The sequence below is a fragment of the Ursus americanus genome, chromosome 30, assembly GCF_024610735.1.
Source record: "Ursus americanus isolate L20-20 chromosome 30, mUrsAme1.1.p, whole genome shotgun sequence".
Lineage (NCBI taxonomy): Eukaryota > Metazoa > Chordata > Mammalia > Carnivora > Ursidae > Ursus > Ursus americanus.
In genome coordinates, this window is record NC_142156.1 from 19,473,638 (window position 1) to 19,497,894 (window position 24,257).

Here is a 24,257-nt window from a genome sequence, read left to right on the forward strand (position 1 = left end):
CAGAAAAAGTCGTAGTTTCAGCTGGTATATTAAGGGAGGGTGTGGGAGTCAGGAACAATAGGGTGACAGGGTGTGGCTGTATTGGTAATTGCCCTAAAGTCTTGAACAAAATGCCTTCCTCTATTATGGGGCTTTTTAACTGGAAAAATGGGGGTAATACGAGGATTAGTAGTGGGGATGATCAATCCTTTGTTGATAAAATCTTGAACAATACGAGTTATTCTTTTAATGGCCATAGGGTTTAAAGGGTATTACTTAATATTGGGTAAGGCCTTTAACTGATCAATTTGAATAGTTATTGGGGGAGCTGAGGTTATGTGTCCTATATTGGTAGAAGAGGTTGCCCACAATTGATCAGGGAGTGCATTTAGGAATTGGGGGGGGGCAGTGGACTGACTGGAGAGTAGTACTGGGCAGATCAGTTAGGAATTCTGAACAGTGAGAAGGCAAATGTAACAGCACTTCGTTTTTTTTTAATCAAAGGAAATATAGGCCTGGTAAGCCTGCAGAAAATTTCTTCCTAACAAAAGTGCTGCAGGGGTGTGCCTGGCTGGCTCAGTCGGTAGAGCAGCAAATCTTGATCCTGGGGTCCTGAGTTTGACCCCACACTGGATATGGAGCCTACTTTAAAAATAAAAGAAAGTGCTGGGGATGAGGGCACCAATAAAAAGGAATGGTTGCCTTGTCAAGCGCCAAGAATGAACTCTAGCGGTTGAGATAATGGGACACTTTGTAGCTGATTAGTGACCCTGATCATGGTTAAGTGCTTTTGTATTTTGAAGCAGGGGACTGGAAAATAGATCACTGGTTGAGGATTGCAGAAGTTGCTCCAGGGTCTATAAGAATAAAACGTGTTAGGGGCGCCTGGGTGGCCCAGCATCTGACTCTTGATTTTCACTCAGGTTGTGATCTTGGGATGGTGGGATTGGGCTCTGTGTCAGACTCGTGGCTCAGGGCCAAGTCTGCCTGTCCGTCCCCCTCAGCTCCTCCCCCTGCTCAAACTCTCTCTCTGAAATAAATTAATTAATCAAATTAAATCTTTAAAAAAAAGAATAAAACCATCTTCATTCTGAATTGTTATGGGAGTTTCTCCATTAGTGTTTGCTAGGAGAAAGGGGAAAAATCCCCCTTTTGTCCTTGGAACATCACTAACCTGATAGAGGAATTGTTTTTGAGATTTTTTGTTTTTTTGGGGTTTTTGAGAGAGAGAGAGAGTACACACATATATGCATATGTGAATGGGGTAGCGGGGTGGGGGGGTGCACAGAGGGAGAAGGAAAGAGAGAATCCTAAGCAGGCTCCACACCCAGCATGGAGCCAGACTCGGGGCTTGATCCCTGAGATCATGACCTGAGCCGAAATCAAGAGTCAGTTGCTTAACTGACTGCGCCTCCCAGGCGCCCCAAGATTTTTGCTCTTTTGGAGCCATCTTTTATACTTCAAGCATTCCTTTTCGAAAGGTCCAGGTTTTTTTGTTTTGTTTTGTTTACAGTTGTTTTAAGTAGGCTCCATGCCCAATGTGAGGCTTGAACTCGTGACCCTGAGATCAAGAGTGGCTCACCCTACTGACTGAGCCAGTCAGGTACCTCTGAAATGTCCAGGTTTTTGCAAGAGAAACAGGTTTTATCAGTTGAGCCAGATGTTTTAACTTACGACATGGATTTGGGGTTTGCCATTTGTAGAGCCATAAGGTTAGCCATTTGTTCTTTTTAAAAATGTTTTAAATTAAAACAATTAAAAAAAATTTTTTAAATTTATTTTGTTATTAGCCGGTCATCTTTGCCAATCTGTTAGTGGTGGTGGCTAGATCATAAGGAGTTTTGGTATGCTGGTCAGGGTCATGTTGTCTGACCAGAGTTAAGACTGAATAAAGGAGGTCCTCTAGAAACACTGAATTAAACAATTTGATCCTTTATCCAATCTAAGGGTTCCAGAATTTTGGACAAAAACTTTTTAGAACCTATCAAAAAACTAAACAAGTTCTTCCTGTTTTTGTTTTGTTTTGTACTGCCTTCTAATTTATTGGGTGCCCACATATGGGGAATCATTTTGATTAAATTTGCAGCTACATTAGAAGTTTTTTTCTAGGGCCTCATTATGAGGAATTTTAAAATCCTGTAGGGGGGTCTTCCTATCCAGCTTTATTCTTCCATTCTTGGGCCTGTATAGGTCCAACAAGCATGCATACCAGTTGTTAAAGGCCAGAAGGGCCTGGATTAAGGGCACTGAAAGTCCAAATTAGTTGTCAGGTCAACTCTTCCGAATTTTTTTTTGGATTAGGAAAGTCTTTTGCAAGATTAATAAATTTTGTTTAGGACCAGAATGTCAAAGAAAGGACCTGATTATTGGGATACGGGCTAGTAACTTTGACTTTGAAAGGTGTTATGATGTTAGTTTTGGGAGGATGGATGGTGGCAGGGCTAGGGAGGGAGAAATTTCAGAGGGGAAAAAGGATATTTGGAAAGATCTGCATATAGCAGAGGAAATAGAAGGCATGCAGTGGGGGACAAAGAACTGGAAATGGAAGATGTGGAATAATTTTTGATTCAGTGTTGAGTTGTTCTAATTGTTTTTATCTTTGATTTTTGAGTTTTTTTCTTTTACAGAGGCTATGACTAAGTAGGCTCTTTGGGGGCTTCTAAGTACCAACTGAAATAGGCTTCCATTGATTTTGTGAAGTATGATAGCTTCACCTTTCCAGTTGTGCTCTTAAATACACCAATTTAGGGATATCAAAGGTGCCCCAATGAGGCCAGTGACGTTTTAAATATTTAGTAATTTGAACCCAGGTTGAGGAAACCTACAGCCCCCTGGGCCATAGTTTTTTTGTTCTTTTAAGATTGTATTTATCTGTTTAGAGAGCGAGCACGAGCATGGGAGGGCAAAGAGAGAGCAAAGGGAGAGGGAGAGAAGCAGACTCTCACTGGGCGAGGAGCCTGAGGCAAGGTTCCATCTCACAACCTTGAGATCATGACCTGAGCCGAAATCAGATGGTTAGCCACCCTGGTGCCTCTGGGCCATAGTTTTTATCTGTACAACCAGCAGGCTGATCATTGAAATCTCTTTCTGAGAGACTGGTATCCATTCTGTATGGGAGGAACCCTCCCCTGAACTGCTAACAGTGAGGAACTCTATTACCCCCAAAAAAGTCTCAGGGTGACTGACTGTCTCAGCCCATGGAGCATGAGACTCTTGATCTCAGGGTCCTGAGTTCAAGCCTCACCTTGGGTGTATAGATTTTTAAAAAATAAAATCTTAAAGAAAAAAAAAAAAGGAAAGAAAGAAAAGTCTCCTGAGTTCTACCGAGGTGGGAGTTCGGGGATATGAGAGGACCATGCCTGTCACCCCCGCCCCCCCATTACAGGAGCCGTCCTAAGAGAAGAAACACGGGGTGCGGTGCTCACTTCGTCACGTCTGGAGGTCCGCAGGAGGCGCCGAGGTTGCTTCACATCTTTTCCTCGGTTGCTCCAAACTGTTTTAGGAAAAACCTCAGGAGCGAGCCTATGAGCGAGGAAAAAGGAGACAACTCTTTATTTAGGTTTGCGAACTACGAAGCACCATCCAACTCAGTTGGTGTGCCCGTCCCGAGAAGTGTTTTTATTTAAAGCTTGTTTACCCCAGCGAGGGAGAAATTTCAATTGGTATGGGTTGCCGAGTGATGGGCTGACCTCTTTTGCTCAGGTCTGTGAGACGGGGGGAACTTGCCAGGTGTGCAAACCTCAGGATGTTTATCATGATTCCAAGAGGGGCTGCTCTTCAGAGAACTCCACAAAATGGTGGCTGATGCAAGATGGAGTCAGGGTTGTCAAGCCTTCCCTGACCCCTTTTCTTCTGCAGTGTGAACCGGCACACGCATCCTCTGAAGACACCATAACATAATCCGACTCCCAAAGTGAGTCTGAGAATTGACAATCCCGCCGCGCTGACAGATCCCTTCGCTACGGAGGGCGATTCGGCTCCTCCCAGACCACTAACTGCACATTCGACAGTCTTTCAACTCAATCATTCAATTTAGCAGCTTCTGTCGTCGTGCAAAATTTCAAAAAACGGAAAGCTCATTCTCTTCGGAGATAATATACCCTCGAGGCTCATCACACGTGGACTAAATTTCTTAAAAGCAAAAACGAAAAAAAAAAAAAAAAATATCACGGCTCGTGGCGAATCTGCTTCTTCCAATATAAAGGTCTGCTCCGGCTGGCGCGAAGAATCTCCTGGCGGTTCTAGTCTGTGGAGTCTGCTGGCTTCGGTGGGAAGGGAAGCTCGAGCCTTGCCGAGGTGAGTAGGAGCGGCCTGGCGGCAGCAGGGCCCACTCCGGCGGGAAGGACGAGGGAATTCGGCCCGGACCCTGTGTCCACTCGTGTAACGGCCGCCATGTTGAAGCCTGGCAAAGGGGGAGCCCTTCTGGGGTTGTGTTGCGGAAAGCGGGGCCGATAGCTCGGGTGGAAGAAGGGCCCCTTCTTCCCTTCTCCCACTCAGAGAGTGAGAGGGCGGGGTGGGGGGCAGCCTCGAGGGCCGGCGGTCGAGGCTGAGGTGCTGTGGGGCTGCTGGGAGTATAGGCTGTTCCACCTGGACTTCCGCCTTCGCGGCCGCGGCGCCACTGCGCATGCTCGGGAGGGCTCCGCGGGCTCGACTTGAGTTTTGTTTCTCACTTGGATGCTAAGCGCGGGAATATTCTAAACTCGGGGGGTTCAGTAAGGGGAGGCACGCTTTGTTGGACGGTTTCATAATAACGGATCTGTATAATAATTGATAATTATAAAGCACATTCACGGACACTGTCTTATCTAATCCTCACCAAAAACCTAATGAAATGGCATGTCGGAACGTTTTACAGATGATTTAAACTTTGCCCAAGAACGGACTAGGTCTTAAATGTGGTGTTCTGTCTCTGGATCCCGTGTTCTTGTTCACTTGCCACACTTTTGTCTTTAATGATTAATTTCCCCATCCATTTTCATCCCCCACCATTCATCTCTCAAACCTCATTCCCGTCAATGAAATAATGACATGAATCTAAAAACCCAAAGAAGTTGTAGGAAATCTCAACATAATGCTGCAATGGAGGGACCACTCCCGGAAAGATGCATGAGAAGCCGTGAAGCCTGCTGCTCTGTTGGCATTTAGTTTTAGTGTTTTTTTTCTCTTGGCATTTAGTATTTTTAAAAATGATTTTATTTATTTGAGAGAGAGAAAACAAGCAGGGCAAAAGGGCAGATGGAAAGGGAGAAGCAGATTCCTCACTGAGCACGGAGCCCAATGTGGGGCTCCATCCCTAGACCCTGAGATGGTGACCTGAGCTGCAGGCAGACACTGAGCCACCCAGGCACCCCGGGATTTAGTGTCGATAGAAGTATACCCATGAAGGAGAAACAAAATTCAGACTATCCCTTTGTAATTCTCTTCAGATTTTAATTTGAAGAATGATGTGGGAAACAAAGACGGAAGAAAAATTATTAAAAAATTATTCATTACTACCTACAGCCCACTGACAAGTCCTTGAAACGGGCAGAGTGACATTCCTCTAGGGACTCAAGTGCCTCGATGTTGGTACCTTGCTAAGGTCAAAAGGCAAACTTAGCCCAAACCCCAGGATCCCGTAAGTCTACTTTAATATATAAAAATTCTTTTGGAAACTTCCTTTATCTCTACCCCTTCAAGATACGTGTTGGCAATCATCCCCCAAGCATATGACCCACCAATATATATCAGGGGTCTCATAACTCAGGTTTTTAGGCAGTAATAAATGACCCTTTCCCAACACTAGCTAGCCCCTCAAGGTCCTGGAAACCTTGCTTCCAAAATTCATAGAGACTTACACTATTCCTAAGTCCCTCCCAACTTGAAAGTAATAATGGACCACTCCTCATGGCCCCGGTGCAGCTGTTTCTGCCCATAGGTCCTGTCCCCGTGCTTTAATAAAACCACCTTTTTGCAGCAAAGATGTCCCAAGAATTCTTTCTTGGCTGTAGGCTTTGAACCCTAAAGTCTTTCCTACATCAAAAAATTCTTAAGGCTTCAAACAGGAGTTCTATGTAGAATAATATGAGTTTTATTTGTTGGATCTTCTATGACCTTTTCTTGTTGATTGGGGAAGGGATTCTTTCCTCAGCCTCAAAAACACAGAATCCTGTTGGTGGTGGTGGTGGTGGTGGTTGTTGCTATCTCCATCTTCAAAGTTTTATATTTTATGACAGCCATCTAAGGAAATACTAAGAGCTCAAGTCAAGTTCTGGAGTGGTAAAAGCCCTTGAATGTTAACTCCCTGGCTAGGCTACTTCTTAGCCTTGTGATTTGGGACAAAAGAAAGCTTTTTGTGTGTCTCTGTCCTCATCTGAAATGGCACTAATAATAGAACCTCTGTCCTGACAGTGTTGCGAGGTGAGGGGAATTAAGTGCTTAGCATAGTGCCTGGCACCTCCTAAGTCTTCAGTACAAGTTAACTATAATTATTACAGCCCCTGTGTGTATGTGTGTGTGTGTGTATTTTCCTGCAACCCTGTGATGGAGGATAGGGAATGTGGTCTAGAATGGTAGGGCCAGTAGAATGGAATGTTAGAGAATACTAGAGCAGGAAGAGAGTCAGACAACATAGCGCTCTCTCTTATTTTCCTTTTTTTTTTTTTTTTTTTTTTTGCATGTGGAGAAGTTCCAGCAATGAGAGAGAAGAAATACAAAGTGAGTTAGAGGCAGCACCCAGACGGGACTGAAATCCTCTCTTGTCTTGTTCCTCCAGCTGTGTTATCATCCTTTTACTGATAAGGATACCAGAGGCACCTTCTCCAAAGTTGCTGGTTAACGATGACAGGCACACATATACCCTCCTTTTACAGTGTGGTGGCAGACAGTATAAAGTTGTTTTGCCTCTCAGTTTGCAATGAAGCATCCTTTCTGTCTGGTTTGGACACAAAAAAAAACTTCACTGAGTTTTGATCGGAGTTGGTTCAGTGCCTCGGTATTCATCAGGAAGTATCCTAGAATCTGGAGATAAAGTAAAGCATACACTAGACTAAGGAGTGTTTACTGTGCGCTTGGGGAAAATGTGAGTGGTACATTTACAGAAGAGGTGCCCTGAGCTGTGGGGCAGATGAATTTGCTTCCTGGGGAAGAGGTTGGAAGCTGAGCTTGGAAGGACCAATAGAATTTCCATAAGTGGAGATGTGGAAAGGAAGAAACTGCTCCCAGGAGAGGAAATTGCACAGGGAAAGACCTGGAGCTGGGGAACTAGGGCACATTTAAGGAATGAGGAGCGATCCTGCGTAAAATAGACTTTGCAGTGGGCTCTGGTAAGAGGCCGAGTGACGGTCAAGTTTCTTGAGCGCAGTGCCATTGACTTTGGATTTTATTCTGTGTTTGGTCTTTTTACTGGGAAAATAATTCCATAGTGCACCCCATAAATGATCACTCTCCTTACATAGCCCATCAACTGAAGAAAAAGAAAAGCAAAAAGATCCTTGAGGAAAATATGAGTAAAAGGGGAAAAATTATAGATGTTTTAATAAATGTCATGGAAAGATGTTATGAATAAGATTACTATATAAATTTGACAGAGCCCTGGCTTGTTTGTTTGTTTATTAAAGTAAGCTGTACCCCCAACGTGGGGCTTGAACTCATGACCCCTAGATCAGGGGTCACCTGCTCTACTGATTGAACCAGGCAGGCACCTGGAGAACTGGTTTTAAGGTAACAGATTTCTGTAATGGCTCTAAAGTTTTACGGAGGTGGCCCTGTGAGCAGTGGCAGTGTCTGAAATGTTGGCAAGCGCTGTATTATTCCTGCAGATTCACCAGAATGTGAATAAATTGCCATGTTATCAGCCTCTCCTCTCAATTTAAACTTTCCTACCCTCTTTTTTTTTTTTTAAAGATTTTATTTATTTATTTATTTGACGGAGAGAGAGACAGCCAGCGAGAGAGGGAACACAGGCAGGGGGAGTGGGAGAGGAAGAAGCAGGCTCCCAGCAGAGGAGCCTGATGTGGGGCTCAATCCCAGGACTCTGGGATCACGCCCTGAGCCGAAGGCAGACGCTTAATGGCTGAGCCACCCAGGTGCCCCAAAACTTTCCCACCCTCTTTATTTTATTTATTAATTATTATTTAATAATAATATTTTTTATTATGTTAGTCACCATACAGTACATCCCTGGTTTTTGATGTAAAGTTCCATGATTCATTAGTTGCGTGTAACACCCAGTGCACCATGCAATATGTGCCCTCCTTACTACCCATCACCAGCCTATCCCATTCCCCCCCTCCAAGCCCTCAGTTTGTTCCCACTCGCTTTAAAAAAAAAAATTATCCTGTATCAGAAGGAATAACAATTGCAGTATGCTTGTGGGGCTAAAATTACCATTGCAATCAATTCCCATGGCTTAAGGCAAGAACAGATTATCAGCCGGGGATTGGAAAGAAATCCCATATTCTCTTTGAAGCAAAGAGCCTGTTGTGGCTGGGTCACTGTGGTTTTAGCTTTGCTGCCTATTGCAAAATACTACATCAAAAGCACCATTTTCCCTTTAGTTTTGTGTTTTAAAAAAGTCCTTGCCTTTCTTATCTTTTAATGACGCATACCAAGACATTTACAGATGCGCATATAATATCTAGAATTTCCTTCAGAGTAATCTAGGAGTGGGGATGTGAGTGGGGCACAGATGAAACAAGACTGGCCACGTGTTGGTCAGAGTCTGGTGATGAGTTTGTGGAGGGTTATGCCATTCTCTCCGTGGGTACATGTTTGAACTTCTTGGTAGTAAAGAGTTTTTAAAAATACCGTTTTTCTTTTTATTTATTTATTTGAGAGGGGAGAAAGTGCGCATGTACGCACAAGGGGGAGAGGGGCAGAGAGAGAGGGAGAAGCAAGCTCCCCGCTGAACAGGGAGCCCGATGCGGGGCTCGATTCCAGGACCGTGGGATCATGACCCGAGCCAAAGGCAGACGCTCAGCCGACTGAGCCACCCAGGCGCCACAAACACACCATTTTTCATAGCAGTTTCCAGGCTGGTTTTCCTGTAACCATTTTAGCCTGAAAGGCGAGCCTGGATTTTGATCCACTTTGCCACGTTATAATGTAGTTGGTAAGTGTCCTGATGTGACTAAATTGGATCATACACAGATGGATCAAACTCAAGCACATTGCCCTTTGCTTCTTCCCGGATTGGAGGGTGGAGCAGCGGGTGACAACATCTTGGAGCCCCACTGTCTGGCTTTGATACTGTTCCACCCACTTTGTAACTGGAAGGCTTCAGGTTCTTGGTCCTGCTTCCTTCCATATTGAAGGAGGAGTGGAATAACAGTATTTACTTCACGGGGTTGTTGTAAGGATTAAATGAGTAGCTTACAGTAGGTGCTACATAAAGGCTTCCTGTGGTCCTTCCTAGAACATGAACGATTGGATGCCCATTGCCAAGGAGTATGACCCGCTTAAAGCTGGCAGCATTGACGGCACTGATGAAGACCCACACGACCGCGCCGTCTGGAGGGCAATGTTGGCGCGATACACCCCCAACAAAGGCGTCACAGGAGACCCCCTCCTCACCCTGTTTGTGGCAAGACTAAACTTGCAGACCAAAGAGGAGAAGTTAAAGGAAGTATTTTCCCGCTATGGGGACATCCGGCGGCTTAGGCTGGTGAGGGACTTGGTGACGGGCTTTTCAAAGGGCTATGCCTTCATTGAGTACAAAGAGGAGCGTTCTCTGATCAAAGCTTACCGGGATGCAGACGGCCTGGTTATTGACCAGCATGAGATATTTGTTGACTACGAACTGGAAAGGACCCTCAAAGGGTGGATCCCTCGGCGACTTGGAGGAGGTCTTGGGGGGAAAAAGGAATCCGGGCAACTAAGATTTGGGGGCCGTGATCGGCCTTTTCGAAAACCCATTAATTTGCCAATTGTTAAAAACGACCAGTACAGAGAGGGAAAAAGGGAAAAGCGGGAGCGATCTCGGTCTCGAGAAAGACATTGGGACTCTCGGACAAGGGACCGAGACCACGACCGTGGCCGGGAGAAGAGATGGCAGGACAGAGAGCCAACCAGGGTGTGGCCGGAAAGTGACTGGGAGAGAGAGAGGGACTTCAGAGATGACCGAGCCAAGGGGAGGGAGAAGAGGGACCGAAGTAAATAGAGGCTCACCACCACCACCACCAGAACCCAGACGAAGACATAGCATGAATAGAAGCACAGAGAGATTTGTGTTTTTATACAGTGTGTATGTCCAATGCTTGAATAAAACTTGCTGATGGTGATGGGGTCTGGAGTAAGTTTTCTTTCCCATCTGGAACCGAGGTTTAAGCTGAGCATGCTGATATTATGAAATTTCTCTTCATCTTGTTGTTCCAAGGACCCATTATTTAATAAACTTTAGAAACAGTTTTGTCCTCACTGGTATCTATACAGAAAGGCATGTGGCAGTAGAGAATTCTATTTTAATTTGGCAGTAGAGAATTTGTTTTTGTGATCTTGATTTTCTCCTGTCTGCTGAAATTGACCATTTTGGGGGCTTGCAAAAAGAGGTGATGACCAAAAATCATTTGCATTGTTCTCAGATGCATGGGAACCCGAATCTGGTCAGAGTAATTTGTTATCTTTTCCATCTTTATAGTGTAAAGGCTTGTTGAACTGAAATAAAAATGGGATAGAAAAGTGAATTCAGGGAGAATGTCCAGAACTTCATAGCAAAGCCAGTGTGAACAGTGGCCTGGGTCAGCAACCAGCTATTTTTGAACAAATGTAACTCCGTTCTTGAGCCAAATGCTGCCTTTTCTTCTTCCCTGTTTTTGGCAGGGAGGCTGGCATTTAAAATGAAGAACCAAAGTTGCAGGCCTCTGGGACTCTGGTTTGTGGCGCTCCAAAGAAATGAGCGTGAAATGGAAATGGAAGAGAAATCAATGACAGCCTTCGGTCTGGTTCTGATAAGATGGATTTGTCTTCTCTTGGACATCCGGCCTCCTCCCATTTGTTTGGGGGCTGGATATGTTGACCTTAGTTTCTGACGGCTTTGAAAAGTACCATGCTCTTCACAGGATTTTCACAAAGGTGACACTTAGCATTTTTGTTTCATCAATGGCTGTATCTTTGAAAGCTCAGGTTCTTAAAATTCAGGATGTTTCATGCAAAGTAAATGACTTCGTATCAAGACTCAACACATTCACAACTAGGTTTTTGCATTCAGAATATGAATCTCGTTGTTACGTAGGGAACCTGCTCTACCTTAAAACTGCTATTAGCTGTTAGAACAGTTTTAGAAAAATAGACTCTCTCCTTTGTAAATTTCCAGTGCAGAATTTTACTGTCTCCCACGTCTCAGAAAACAGCCGTGCAGGAACACCCTTCTGATTTCACTCGGGTTTCACAAAGTGCCCCCTGCTATGGCACGGGAAGCATGTTATGGGCTGGAGTTGGTAGGTACTTGCGCTAAAGGTGCGTTCCACATCAAGGAAGCATGTGTGGGGAGACCGTGTCAAAAGAAAGAAATCCAGTCACGGTGTTTACATCGTCCAAGCCAGCGGTTATCAACTCTGGGTTCCCGAACATGGATGGGTTAAGTACATATGCACACTCAGACCCCATCCTTGACATTCAGGCTTCATCTTGTATGGGCCCTGGTAACTAAACAAAACAATTGGTAGAACCCCACAGCAGGGACCTTAGCAGTAGCCACATGACAAAGGCATACACCCTATCACCTAGCAAGTAATTCTTGTAGTTTATTCTGCAGACTGACATATGTGTACAAAAGTGTGCAGTGCTGTTTTAGGCAGTAAAAGATTGGAAGGAAGCTCCCTGTCCATCACGGGGGTTACGGACAAACATGAACGAATTACGCATCTACATGGGAGACCAGGGGTCCTCAGTCTTGCACTATTACATCTGGTGTGGAAGAGTCATTGTTGTGGGGCTGTCCTGAGCATGGTAGGAGGTTGAGCAGCCTACCCACTGGATGACAGTAGCAGTTGTGGCAACCAAAACACCAAAAACGTCTCCAGACATTGCCGCATGTCCTCGGGGGACACTGAGACCCACATCTTATGTGCTGAGGTGGAGTCATCTTCAGGGTATTCTAAGAAAAGAAAGGTACAGAATAGCACATACATAGTATGCTGCCGTTTATGTAAAAAAAAAAAAAAAGGAAAAAATACATTTTGTTACATAACTGCATGTATATTTATACGCTCTTTCAAGATGCCCAAGAAACTGGCCACACTGGTCACTCCTGGGGAAAGGGCAACTAAAGGGGGCCGGGGGGGGGTTCCTTCATACACCTGCTTTTATACTCTGAGAATCAACTGATCATTCTTGTGGGCAGTCAGGTTTGAGAACCACTGTGCAGAAGCAGCATTATCCTGTCTGATCATTATTGTCAGCAGTCTGCAAACGGAGCCCCCGTCGACTCTGTAAACCAGTCTGATGGTTTCTTAGCAATGTGTAGATGGTGGACCCGTCAGATGTACTTGAGCGTTCTGTTAGCAAATGCTACCTCTCTCAATCTGTCAGCACCCAGTCTGTGCCCTGAGTCCTCTGTGGGTAGAGAGAAAGACAGTGCTATTTGGGCAAAACCCCAGCTCACCAGATGCAGGCTTCTGGCTCTCTGTCTGCCACCACAGTCCCATGAGTCAGCCCGACATGTGGTCCCCAAGCAATCTCTTCACCCACCGCCCTCGCACTGGCGAACCTACCCCCCCCCCAATCCTGGATCCCCTAGGCTCCCCCACCCCATTCCAAATCCACTCGGTACACCTGTCTTCTTTATAGGGGACTAAGTGTTTGATATATGGAAGGCTAAAAGGAAGAAAGAAGGGAAAAAAATACAAATGAGAAAGGTTGTAATGTCTCATCCTTAGCAACTTTGTTTGGTTAGTACTGCATAACTCACAGCTGATTCCAAGGCACTCGCTACATGCTCTAGGCAATACCAGTAACAAGGTGCAAAAGAGAACCACTGGCTCTTGCAAAGTTGTCTCCAGTTTCTGGGCGGGAGGACTGTCGTCCATATTTTCTGTTGCTTCGCATCTAAGTGGGGCCGGTTTGTCTGGTGACTTCGAGGCCCTGCTCATCTAACGGATGCATCCTATATATTACCACCATGACAATTTCATGAATAATCTAATGAAAATCTACCGCTTCGCTGCCTCCCATTTAAGTATGACAAATGTGTTAATAAAACCTCTACACATAGAATTTCATACAAAGCAAGTCAAACAGCAATTATAGTGGCATGTGATGTATTTGGCTTAAAGAAGCTTGTGTTACTGAAGTTAATGCAAAAGTCTGGCCTCTGCTCATGGTATTATTAAATATATATCCTAAGGGATCAGTCATCTATTATAAACGGTGATAGCCCTGGGTATAAATAAACATGTCTTTAGAGTTTGGCATCAGTTTTTCAGTGTGCTTCCTCAAAGCACACAGTCTGTTTGAGGGATCAGTTCTGAAGGTGCATCTGAACCCAGAGGTGTGCAAGGTCGTGACACCTGGGGCTGCCAGGTTCCGCTGCAGGTGCTGGCGGGGGACAGTTCCGGTCCGAGGGCAGAGGGGGGGCTGTGGTCACAGGTGCTGCAGGGCTTCCTGTCCTTGCTCCGTGTAACCGTCGTCACGGTGGGAGTTGGCCCACTGGCCAAAGGACTCCTGGATGTGCACGTTCCTCTGCGTGTTGGCCAGACGCTTCTTGTCTCGGGAGAAGAAGCTAAACCTTTTTGGAAGAGAAAGAAAGAAATGAGAGCCGGCCCTTTGCTGTGCACTGTAGAGTTTTTGCCATGCCAGGACATACAGCAGCAAATGTGGAAGGAAGCAAATCAATTCAAGGTGTGAAAGAAAAAGTGGGGGCGCGGGTCAGAGTTATTTGAGAAAGCAGCAGGGGGATTCTGCACATCATTGTCACCGAACCTGGGAGGCGACACAGTGTGAACGGGGCATGCACATAGGTGATGTGTGATGCATCTCCTCTCTTAAGCACTGCTGACAGTCTCTTCCCCTTACCAGTGGAAATAAAAAACGACTAGAAACCTTCCAGAAACCTTCCTTACCCTAATGATGCAGAGAAGATAATAACAAAGCCACATCGAGTTTAAGATGATTCTGACATAAAGAGACGCATGTTTTTAATTTGTTACGTAACGTGAATCAGAAAGTACAGACGCAGCACATCAAAGCCCAGATTTCGTGGATATTACTGCTAGAGAGGAGTTGAAAGTAGGTATTTCAGACAAATGAGACGATTGAAAAATAAGTAATAGTACACATGGTTCTGTCATTGGATAAACACTGTGAATGTTGTATGCGAATGAGATTGGGGAAGACAATTTACAGTGTCAAAAATTGATCTAAGGGCGAAAGCCTTTACAAGTTAGCACTCTAACCTGCTACATGGTAGGAGCTAATGTAGACCAAGAGGGCTTTTTAAAACAGCTGTGATTCCTGGGGCACTGGGTGGCTCAGGTCATGATCTTAGTATCATGAGACCAAACCCTGTGTCAGACTCCACTAGGCATACAGCCTGCTTAAGATTCTGTCTCTCCCTTTCCCTCTGACTGGCCCCCACTCCTGCCCCACGTGCTCTCTCTCGAAAACAAAACAAAACACCCCGAAACCAAAAGCAGCTGTGACAACTGATCATTGATCAAAGTAAATCATCCGATGCCTCAAAGATGAAGGCAGAAATCACAGGCAAAAAGGTTATAAACTGGCCCGTTTAAAAAAAAAAAAATTTTTTTTTAAATTTTACTTTAAGTAGGCTCCACACCCAATGTGAGGCTTGAACTCATGACCCTGAGATTAAGAGTCACATGCTCAGGGTGCCTGGGTGGCTCAGTCAGTTAAGCGTCTGATTCTTGATTCGGCTCAGGTCATGATCTCAGGGTTTTGAGAGATTCTCTCTCCCTCTCCCTCTGTCCCCCAATCCCTTGCACACGCGCTCTCTCTCGCTCTTAAAAAAAAGAATCACATGCTCCATGGACTAAGCCAGCCAGGCACCCCTAAACTGGCCCATTTATTTTTTTAGAGAGAGAGGGAGGCAGAGGGAGATACGAGAATCTTAAGCAGGCCCCACACTGGCCTGGAACCCGACGTGGGGCTCAGTCCCACAACCCTGAGAACAAAGCTGAGCTGAAATCAAGAGTTGGACATTTAACTGACTGAGCCACCCAGGCGCCCCAAAACTGGCCCATTTAAAACAAGGTCTGCTTTGGCTCCACCTCCACAAAGACCAGGACCCTGGCCCGTAAACCTGAGGTGGCCCACCTTGAATTTGTCCCAAAAACCTTTCCTAAACTGCCCTCTGTCCTTTGAAACTCCTACTTCCTAATGAGATTTATTCTATTCTCACCAAATTCCGCTACTTCTGAATTTTGGTTTCTGAACTTGGTAAGAGAGATAACAGCTATGTTTCCCCGGGGGCAGGAAGGAATAGGAATGCACTACTGAGGGACTAAAGCTTCAGATCAACTATTTTTAGTTCTGTCTGTTCCCCTATTAGCCTTTTTTTTTTTTTTAAGTGCCATGGCCTGTGGAGTTCAGCTTTAATCACAACTGGGTGAAAATGATTTTACTATTCTGTGGTTACTGGACCCTACGATCACCTCCTACCAGGAATAAAGTGGTCTTTCATCGAAAGCTGGGGCAAGCCGAGTGTATCTGGAGAAATTCTCCATACCGGCTGAAGTTTCTTTTCTCTACAACAGATATGTGTACTGACGAATGAAAGCGCGATGTTCATACTGTGTTATTTGTGAGCTCTTTCCATGGTGTAATCGGGGCAATGAGCTGGCCAAAAATACAGCAGCAACACATCACTGTCACATCTCACCTCTACCTGACTCAAGCGGGGAAAGCCACGTGCCACTCCCTGTCCAGGGGGACACAGAGAGAAACAAAGCATTGGTCCCCTTCTCTGCTCTTCCTTTTTAAAAGACGACCAAATGGCTTTCTGACAATGGCTTGGCAAAACAAAGCGGTTTAGAAAGCCAGGGCGTGAAGGTCGAAAACACAGCGTTAGTGTCACTCGGGGTGTGGGGGGGGGGGGTCACCGTGGGCGTTGATTACTGACCCGTCACTTAAAGGACCTTCTTTACTGGATCATGGACAAGGTGTATTTAGAATGGAGACAGAAAAAGACAAAAAGAATTATCGGTGACACAGCCGAGAATTCCACGGCCTCACTCGTGCAGGTCAAGACTCACGAGGGCATGTTTGAAATCACACTCGGCACCCACTTCAAATGGAAACACGCAGGTGATGGCCATGCAGCTAAAGTGGCCGAGGAAGGCGGGCCAGCCTCAGCAGAGCCGCAGCACACATTCCAAAGGCACAGCTCAAAACGAACCCACCAAAACCCAGTGCCTACAAGGGAAACAAGTCTTCGGACGGGCTGCAGCGTGGGGTCATCTATTATCAGGCCAGCTGCTACCATGGGCATTATGGCTGTAAAGATCCTGGTTAGAGAAGTACAGATAGACACAGAGAAGATAAAAACAGGGAGGCATGAAAATAAACACACGGCACACAGAGACCAGCTGAAGGGTTTGCTTATGGTAGACGTCATGGGTGGAACTGTGTATCCCCCCGCCCCAAAACTCATGGCGAAGTCCTAACCCCCAGTAGCTCAGAAAGTAACTATTTGGAGATAGGATCCTTGTAGAGGTAACACGTTAAGATAAAGTTATACTGAAGAAGAGCAGATCTTTTTAAAAGGGGGCAATCTGGACACAGGCACGCCCACAGGAGGACTGCTACGTGGTGAAGGCGAAGGCCAGGATCCAGGCCGGCAAAGGCCAGAGATCTCCGGCAAGCCACTGAAGCTAGGAGAGGCACAAAATGTTCTCTCAGCCCTCATGAGGAACCGCACCCCTGCCAACACCTGGATCCTGGGCTCCTCGCCTCCGGAGGCGCGAGACAAACGTTTCGGCTGCAGAAGGCTCCCAGCTCGTGGGACTTGACTGCGGCAGTCCCAGCAAACTCATGCAGCACGGAGGGAAGATAGGGCGGCCCTTGGGGCTGAAAAGCAGGCCTGGGGCTGGGAAGGAGGGAATCAGAGCTGCTGTGGGTTAGTGGCGACACCATCGGGTGTTTTCCAGCACAACTCCCCTGACTGCCATGCACTGTAGGCTCCGCGCCCCCAAGAAGGCAGCCAGGGGGCATCCAGGAGAGAAGATGAGGTGGCCTGGGGGCGCCGGGCAGGAGATCTGAGGCAGAGAACCTGCATTAGCCACCCCCTGCATAAGTCAGAGCTGACAGTGACTATGCCTCGGTCCCTTGTCTTGGCAAGGAAAATGAAGAGACTCCACTCAAGCCACCAGAGCTGATTTTGAACAACTTTGATTTTTTTTTTTTTTTAGATTCTGGCTGGGAAAAGATAGGAATGACTACCTCAGATGAGGTTGGGGATTATCTGTGTTTGGATTTACTTCTGATATACTTCACAGAGCAGCTGGGAGTTGGCATCCTGGCAGAGCCCACATGGGTATCTTCTCATGGTGACAAGAAAAGGGGATACCTTTTATCAAATGCCCACTCCCCCAAGGCCAGGCTGTCAGGGGCTCTAAGCCACACAGTTCTACACCGAGCTCTGCCAGGACACCTCTCAGCCTAGCAGGAACCCCCAAAGACACGATCATCATGCAAGATGGCCCCAGACCCAGGGTGACACGTTTGCCTGTCTTCATTGGGGTCCCATCAGGGGTCAGATGGGTGCCCAGGGGCCTTGGCGCACCTGGAGGGTTCTGGCCAAGTAACTGTATGTGTCACTGGACGCACGGCCCCCTTCCTTCCCTATTCCAGGTACCTCCCGGCAGGAACCGCTTCCTCCAGAGGGACAGCCCCTTCCTCGAAAAAAGGCTGGCCTGTTTTGGTCAAACGTTTATGTCCTGGATATGGTGTAGCTGGTTTTACTTACTCCCTCCCCACTGATGATTTCTAGAAGACTCGATCCAAATGAAGTTGCGACAGTGGCATTTCAGGCAGTGCAACGGGCGGCTGTGAAGAAGCTATTTCTGGGCTAACGCGAGGAGGGCGGTGGGTAGGAGGACAGGGACAGAATGCACTGTTGCCACGACTGTTTGATGCTTTGGGGGCCGCCTACTCTGAAGGCCAACCTTGCTGGCGTGTGTGACCAGCTGTTTCTGCTCCATAGCTTCTGTGGCCGTCCCCGTGTCCCCGCTGCCTGCTTCTTGGCTCAGCCCCTCCGCCAAGCTCCACAGAAGGCCGCTGTGTGTAAGTCTGTGGGGCTGTGACCGAGAGATGCAGACCACACAAAGGGGGCGCTGGTGCCTGGTGGCCACTGGGGACAACGCTGGAGTCACTCTGTGCTCCCTCGTGACCTTCCCAGGCGGTGCCAACCTGGACTCTCCGGCCAGCAGCTGCTTGGTCACAAGCTATTCTTGGACCATCTTCTGGGTACAGTTTTGACCGGCAGCAGGAGTCTCTGGTTCCTTTCACCAGTTCAGCCCAGAAATGTAGACGCTGACGTCCCTGGCTCGTGGTGCACTCGAGAGATAAGGGAACTGGGCAGTCCGCCCGCAGCTGGTGACTTGGCATGAGTTGAGGAAATGGGGGGGGGGGGCGGGAGGCAGAAGGCATGGGTTGAAATCCCAACTTTGACCTTTCTCAATGGTCTGATCCAAAGGAAGTCAATGGGCTGCTCCTGGCCCGTGACACATCTGAGAAATGGGGCTAATCGTCCTAGCTCTGAGTCTCTGACAGGGTGGAAGATACCTTAGTTCAGGTGGCGTGAGCCGATAAAGGCCCTTCAAACCTCCATGGTAGCTACTGCTCACTTGGCAGATGGAGGAACCTGGTCAAGGACATGAAGCTGAGCCGGAAAGCAGTCGTGACCTATACTAGAGAGGCCGTGTGACTAATATTCCACAAAAGCAAGGGTGAAGGGACAAGTGGACCCCAAGAGGTGCCAGATCTGTGAGGAATGGAAAGGGAGGTGGGCATGGAATGGTCTTGAGAACCGCCATTCCCTGCCCCAGGTGCCGGGGAAGATTCGTCCCTGCCCCTGGCTCTGGGCTCCTGGGCCGCACTGATGCAGCTCCCAGTCAGCAGCCGAGGTGGACAAAGGCACTCAGTGTCCTGCCTGGGCTGGTCAAAAGCCTTTTGTGCCAGCCTGATCTTCCAGTCATCCCCTAGAAGGCCAGAGTGGCCACGGGACTGGCCACCTGCACCCTCTGGACGGGGCATTCTGATCTCTCTTCCTCTCTGTCTCTCTCTTGCTGGCTCCCCAATTCCAGCTGCTTCTCCTGCCAGGCTCCGAGCCCCAGGTCTTGCTGAGCAGACAGAGGCCACACTAAAGGGGAGAAGGGCCCAGGATCATTTGTGGAACAATCTGGAAAACAGGATTCAACACCACAGCCTCTTCAGGTGTAGGTAGAAGAACCAGTGGGAAGAAGAAGATTGTTGGCTAATTCTGATAACTTTCCTCTGGATTTTACCCAGTTTGGGATTTGCAAAAGCCGACTCTTAATTGCCTTTCTGTGAGGAAAGGCGGCCGTAGCAGAAAACTAACTACAGAATCAGGACAGCCCGGCTTTGGAAAGCAGGACTTAGAAATGCATACGTCTTAGAATTACTGTGCTTGAGGAGTCGTGCATGCAGCACACATGAAGATGCTAAAAAGGCCTGATTTTTAAAGAGCTGCCAATGAACCGCTCAAGGATGCACAGGGATGGTCTCTTGGTCCCGCCCTGCCTCAGCCCATGGGCGGACTATGAGGGCTCATGAACTTTTTCTCCGCTCCCCCAGCTTTTCACCCAAAGTGACAGCTATCGGAACACAAAATCGATCGTGCTGGTCCTTACCTATGCATGGGGCTGCCAGGTGGCTCAGAGTTTAAGCAAAGTCAATCCCATTTCTTAGCACTGGATGAGAAACCCTACCCAAAGGTGAGAGTTTCCCTGGGTACTAAGTATATCAGAGATTGAGACCGAAGGGCTCCCTCACCCCCATGATGAGGACGCAGTGGACGCCCACTCCTTGTCTGCCTAGCGGCCCATTCTTCCCCTAATTTCAGTCCATCTGAACCAGACCGAGTCAGAGCCATCCCAGCCCCAGTCATGAGGAGGAGACCCAGACCTGGCCGACGGATGCACTGCCCTGTGGCTGGCGTAGAGGCCATGTGACCCAGTCTGAGCCAATGAGACTTGATTCTATGACTCCTGTGGAAAATTTTCTTCCCACTGGAGTTTCAGACCAAAGAAAGTAGAAGCCTGAGCTGATGTCTGTCATGCTGCCACCCTGAAGGACAGTATGTCCGAGAATACAGCCCACATAAAGGAAAACCAAGCCAGAGGTGGAGGGAACGAGGTAGAGCCCTGATGACAAGGCCTGGATCCAGCTGAGCCTGAAGCCAACCTGACCTGGGAATTTTGGGTTCCTCAGAGTTCACGGTTTTTCTTAAGTTACTTTGAGTTGAGTTTCAATTGCCGATGTTAGATTATTAACTAATATGTGGCCAAATGGTGTTGGGATTCAGAGGAGACTTTCTGGTTCCAAGCATGGAACCGACCCCTAACCAGAACTGGGGACTCCACGCAGAGATCGAGGGCCAAGCAAATAAGCAATGTGAAGCTGGCAAGAGAGGCTGGGGAAGGAGCCACGCGTTCCCGTGCACACTCTAGAGGGCAGCCACCCCCTCCCAACAGGAGAGGCTCGGCAGTTGTGAGGACACATTCCGCACTGCCCTTCCCGTCCACCACCGCTGAGCACCAAGTCACTTCACAGGGTCAGAGCTACCCAAGAACTTCCCAATGGAACTGGTTTTTAAAGGCGGAGGCACCCAAGTAACACCCCAATTGCTCTCCCCACATGCTCCCGGTGGCTTTCCAACCCACGCCACCTGCTTTCACAAAGCTTCTGCCAGAGTTTGGAAGAAAGAGAGGAGGCCTCTTCTGTAATAAGCCGTGGGTACAGCTGGAAGGCCAAGAGCCAGGAAGACCCTCTTCGGGGAGATAACAAGTCTACAAGACAACAGTGTCAGTGTGCACACTTGCCAGATAGTCTGAAATGTGGGCTCTTGGGGCCAGGCTGCCTGGTTTGAACCTTGGCTCTGCCTCTTAAGAGCTGAATGTCCTTAGGCAGCTGCCTCAGTTTCCTTAACTATGAAACGGGAATGACAGTCCTCTACCTCACAGGGGTATCGTAGGGACTCGATGAGCTCATCTATCTGCAGGAATGGTACTGGCACATAGTAGCCTCTTAGCAGATAGTAGCCAACCAGACCACAGGTTTTCACCCTTATCCGAAGGGCTGCAAGGGTCAATGAACCTGAAACTGTATGCACAACTGTATGTGTGGTTTTTCACCTCCCCCAGGGAGAGAGTCTACAAACTCTCCAAATCTCAAAGGGGTCTTTTGATATAAAGAACCACTCAAGTAGTTTAAAGTCCAGTTGAAGGCAAGGCTGAGTTCTTTCTTTCTTGTGTGTTCCCCACAGCAAACAGGGCCTGACTCTGCATGTATTCTGTAGCAATAAATACTTACTGGAGAGATGGGGGAGGGTGGGGGAGTCATCACAGAAATGCACAGATGGGGTGGACCAAGGGCCATTCTGGACCTTTGCAAGCTGGGGTGGCAGGCCCTTCGGATGCATGAATCTCCCCCACCAGCCTTATTTGCTGCCCGGAGACTGCCCCACCTGACACACTCAAGCCCTGAGCCTCAGCCACAGGCCCCACCCCCTTTCCACCCTCTCAGCCTTACCCAAACCTCTCTGGCCCGGGGACCCCCAGGAGGAACTCAGCATTCAGGTGCAGAGATGAACTGAAAGTCGAGGGCCAGGCCCTATGTGCTCCGGGGTTAAGCCTGTCTCAGCAGGAGGTGGTTAGTGACAAGCCTGGCCCTGGAGCAGGTGCCCAGAAGTGAGAGGCTGTGTGAACCACCAGGTCAGCTGTGCGCGAGCAGCCGCACACTCTAGAAGCACATCACTTACAGTCGCTTGATTCCAGACTCCGGCTGGGGGGACATTCTCGGGTGGACGACCGGGGGAGGTTGGGGTATTCGATTTTCCTCTTCTATTTCTTCACTAGAAGGAGTTGAGAGGAGTGAGATAAGAGAGTCAAAAATTCTGTGAGAGCTGGAATATTCCAGAAGGGTATTGTCTGATGGTCTGGGAGGGCTTATACTGGGAATAGGGGGACCCAGGAAGATGGCAAAAGTGTCCTGTACCCCAATAGTCTCTTTGCCTGGGGGGCTGGCCTCTTAGCAACGGGCATGGCCAGCTAAGAGAAGGGGTCAGCCCTGGAAGCAGTGGACATAGGTGCCTGTGGTCTCTTTGGCCCAGTTGGTCAAATGTGAAGAATTTCAGGAAAGGAACCCACATCTCAAAAAGGCAATTTTCAGTTCCTTTGAAGAATCTAGCCACATAGAACTACTTCCTGTCTCCTGTCCTTGCCAAATCCTGTCTCCCTACCTTTGTGGTTTCTTCCATCTGGAATATGGCACCCACCCCTCAACATCTCCCATACCTGAACAGTACCCTATCTTTTAGGGAAAGCCCAGTTCAAATGCCACCCCCTCCATGAAGCCTTCCTGATTTCTACCCCATCCCTGAGAAGTGATCTCTCCCTTTGAACAGCCAGTGCACACAGTACCAGTTAAACTTTCTTACGTGCCAGGCATACAGTGGGTTTTCAATAAAAATACGTGGCGCTCTATTTTCTGTGTATCTCTTATTTTCCCTACTAGATCAGGAACCACATCTGGTGCAAGTGTCCTTCCTTCTGGCTTTCTATTCGAGAAGTATTTGTTGTGCATCTACTCTGTGCTAAGCTCCATTCTAAGACTTGGGAACTTAGCCATGAACAAGACAAATTTGTTTTCTGGTCTCATGTTGTTGTAGTCTGTTATGGAAACAGACAATAAAACAAGCACATTAAGGAATAGGATCAAAGATGGTGAAGGGCCATGAAAAAAGTAAAACTGAGTAAAGTGACAGTGACTTCAACAGGGCACTCCTTTGGATGCGTGGTACGAGGGAAAGACAGCCTCTCTGAGGAGGTGACCAATGACCTGAATTCTGAATGACCAGGAGTCACCAATGGGAAGGGCCAAGGGGAATGTTTTCCCAGCTGCAAGACCAGCATATGCAAAGGTCCTGAGGTAGAAACAAGTGTAGAATGTTTTCAGAAACCAAAAGAGGGGTAGTGTCTATGAAGCTGAACAAGTATGTGGTGAGTGCACCTGAGGAGCTTTATTTTAAATTTTATTTTAACTCGTTGAAATGTAAACAGGCACACGGCTAGTGGCTACCATATCTGACAGTGCAGCTTAATAAATGCAAGTTCACTGGCTGTGGGATGAATGAACAAATACTTAGGCTGTATGGCTCTACCATCTCTAATCTGCAATTCAAAAACCCAAAAAGCTCTAAAAATGAAAATTCATGTTTTGGTCATTCATTTGGTGGCAGAACTTGAAATGAGCTCTCATGAGCCTGATTATCATGGTTATTTATCCCAGTTAGTGTGAACAGTCACATCTTTTGCTGTGAAAATATTAACGTGATTGATTTGGGGAGCTTCCCCAGATCCTGGTGGTGTATGTTATGTACATACAGTCTGTGGACTGTTCCTTTCTCACGGCTGGAAAGTTCTGAATTATAAAATGCACCTGGGCCTAAGAGTTTCAGAAAGGGATTGTGAGCGTGTGTGTAAGTCCTTCAGGCCAGACAGGGTCCCCAGAATGGAGACAGGTGCAATCCTTGTTTTCCCAAGACCTCCTACAACCCCAGAAAGCAGCCAGCCTGGGAGCTCCTGGGGACGCTCACCTCTTGTAGTACGCCAGCTCCTCCTGCAACAGAAACACTTTGGACTTGAGTTCGTTCCTCTCGTGTAGTACGTCCCGCAGCTCCTGCAGCGTGAACCGGGGGCGGTTGGGGTCCTTGAGATCCATGGCCACCTTCTCCGCCTCCGAGACGCACTCCTCCCCGCCCGGCTCCGTCTGGAGGAGGCAGAGATGCTGCTAATGAATTCCTGGCGGCCACCAGCAGCACCCACTCCACATCCTCCCGGAGCCCAAATTTCCCACCCTCCTGGGGCCTTTGCTGCTTGCCGGGGGCGCTATTTTAAGAACTCGCGGGCGGCCTGTGCTCACGTTCTGTGCAGTCAGCGTCCCTCTGGAGATGAAAGCCAGCGGCCACCTGTTCATTGTTCACCTTCTTGATAGCTAGACCTGCTGTCCCTGGTGCCTCCCCACCTGACTCGGGGTCTTATTACAAATAACATTAAAAGGAGTCCAAGGAGAAGAAACAGCACGGCTCCAATGCTGCCACCCTC

General features: G+C 47.7%; 2 protein-coding genes across 9 annotated transcripts in view; one reads left to right on the forward strand and one right to left on the reverse strand.

Moving 5' to 3' along the window:
* The first annotated feature begins 4,153 nt into the window (after positions 1–4,153).
* SNRNP35 (small nuclear ribonucleoprotein U11/U12 subunit 35) lies at positions 4,154–10,238 on the forward strand. Of its 4 annotated transcripts, XM_045778590.2 has the most exons (4): positions 4,154–4,275; positions 5,482–5,596; positions 6,647–6,675; positions 9,374–10,238. In XM_045778590.2, exons 3-4 carry the CDS (start codon positions 6,655–6,657, stop codon positions 10,115–10,117), a joined length of 765 nt encoding a protein of 254 aa, XP_045634546.1. In that variant the 5' UTR covers positions 4,154–4,275; positions 5,482–5,596; positions 6,647–6,654; the 3' UTR covers positions 10,118–10,238. The 4 variants fall into 4 exon arrangements, with proteins under 4 accessions (XP_045634546.1, XP_045634554.1, XP_087713552.1 ...); XM_045778598.2 differs by lacking the exon at positions 5,482–5,596 and having other exon boundaries at positions 6,644–6,675; XM_045778580.2 differs by lacking the exon at positions 5,482–5,596 and having other exon boundaries at positions 4,190–4,275.
* A 1,838-nt stretch (positions 10,239–12,076) lies between these two features.
* Positions 12,077–24,257, reverse strand: part of RILPL1 (Rab interacting lysosomal protein like 1) — a 43,170-nt gene continuing 30,989 nt past the window's right edge. The window contains exons 5-9 of one of the 5 annotated variants that reach the window (XM_045778566.2): positions 23,750–23,922; positions 21,914–22,006; positions 16,331–16,418; positions 16,034–16,057; positions 13,567–13,681 (exon numbers count right to left, since the gene is read on the reverse strand). In XM_045778566.2, coding sequence (XP_045634522.1) covers positions 16,055–16,057; positions 16,331–16,418; positions 21,914–22,006; positions 23,750–23,922 — 357 coding nt within the window. In that variant the 3' untranslated portion in view covers positions 13,567–13,681; positions 16,034–16,054. Of the gene's footprint in view, positions 13,682–16,033; positions 16,058–16,330; positions 16,419–21,913; positions 22,007–23,749; positions 23,923–24,257 lie in introns of all 5 variants that reach the window. The other 4 variants (XM_045778541.2, XM_087857422.1, XM_045778558.2 and 1 more) reach the window with 4 other exon arrangements.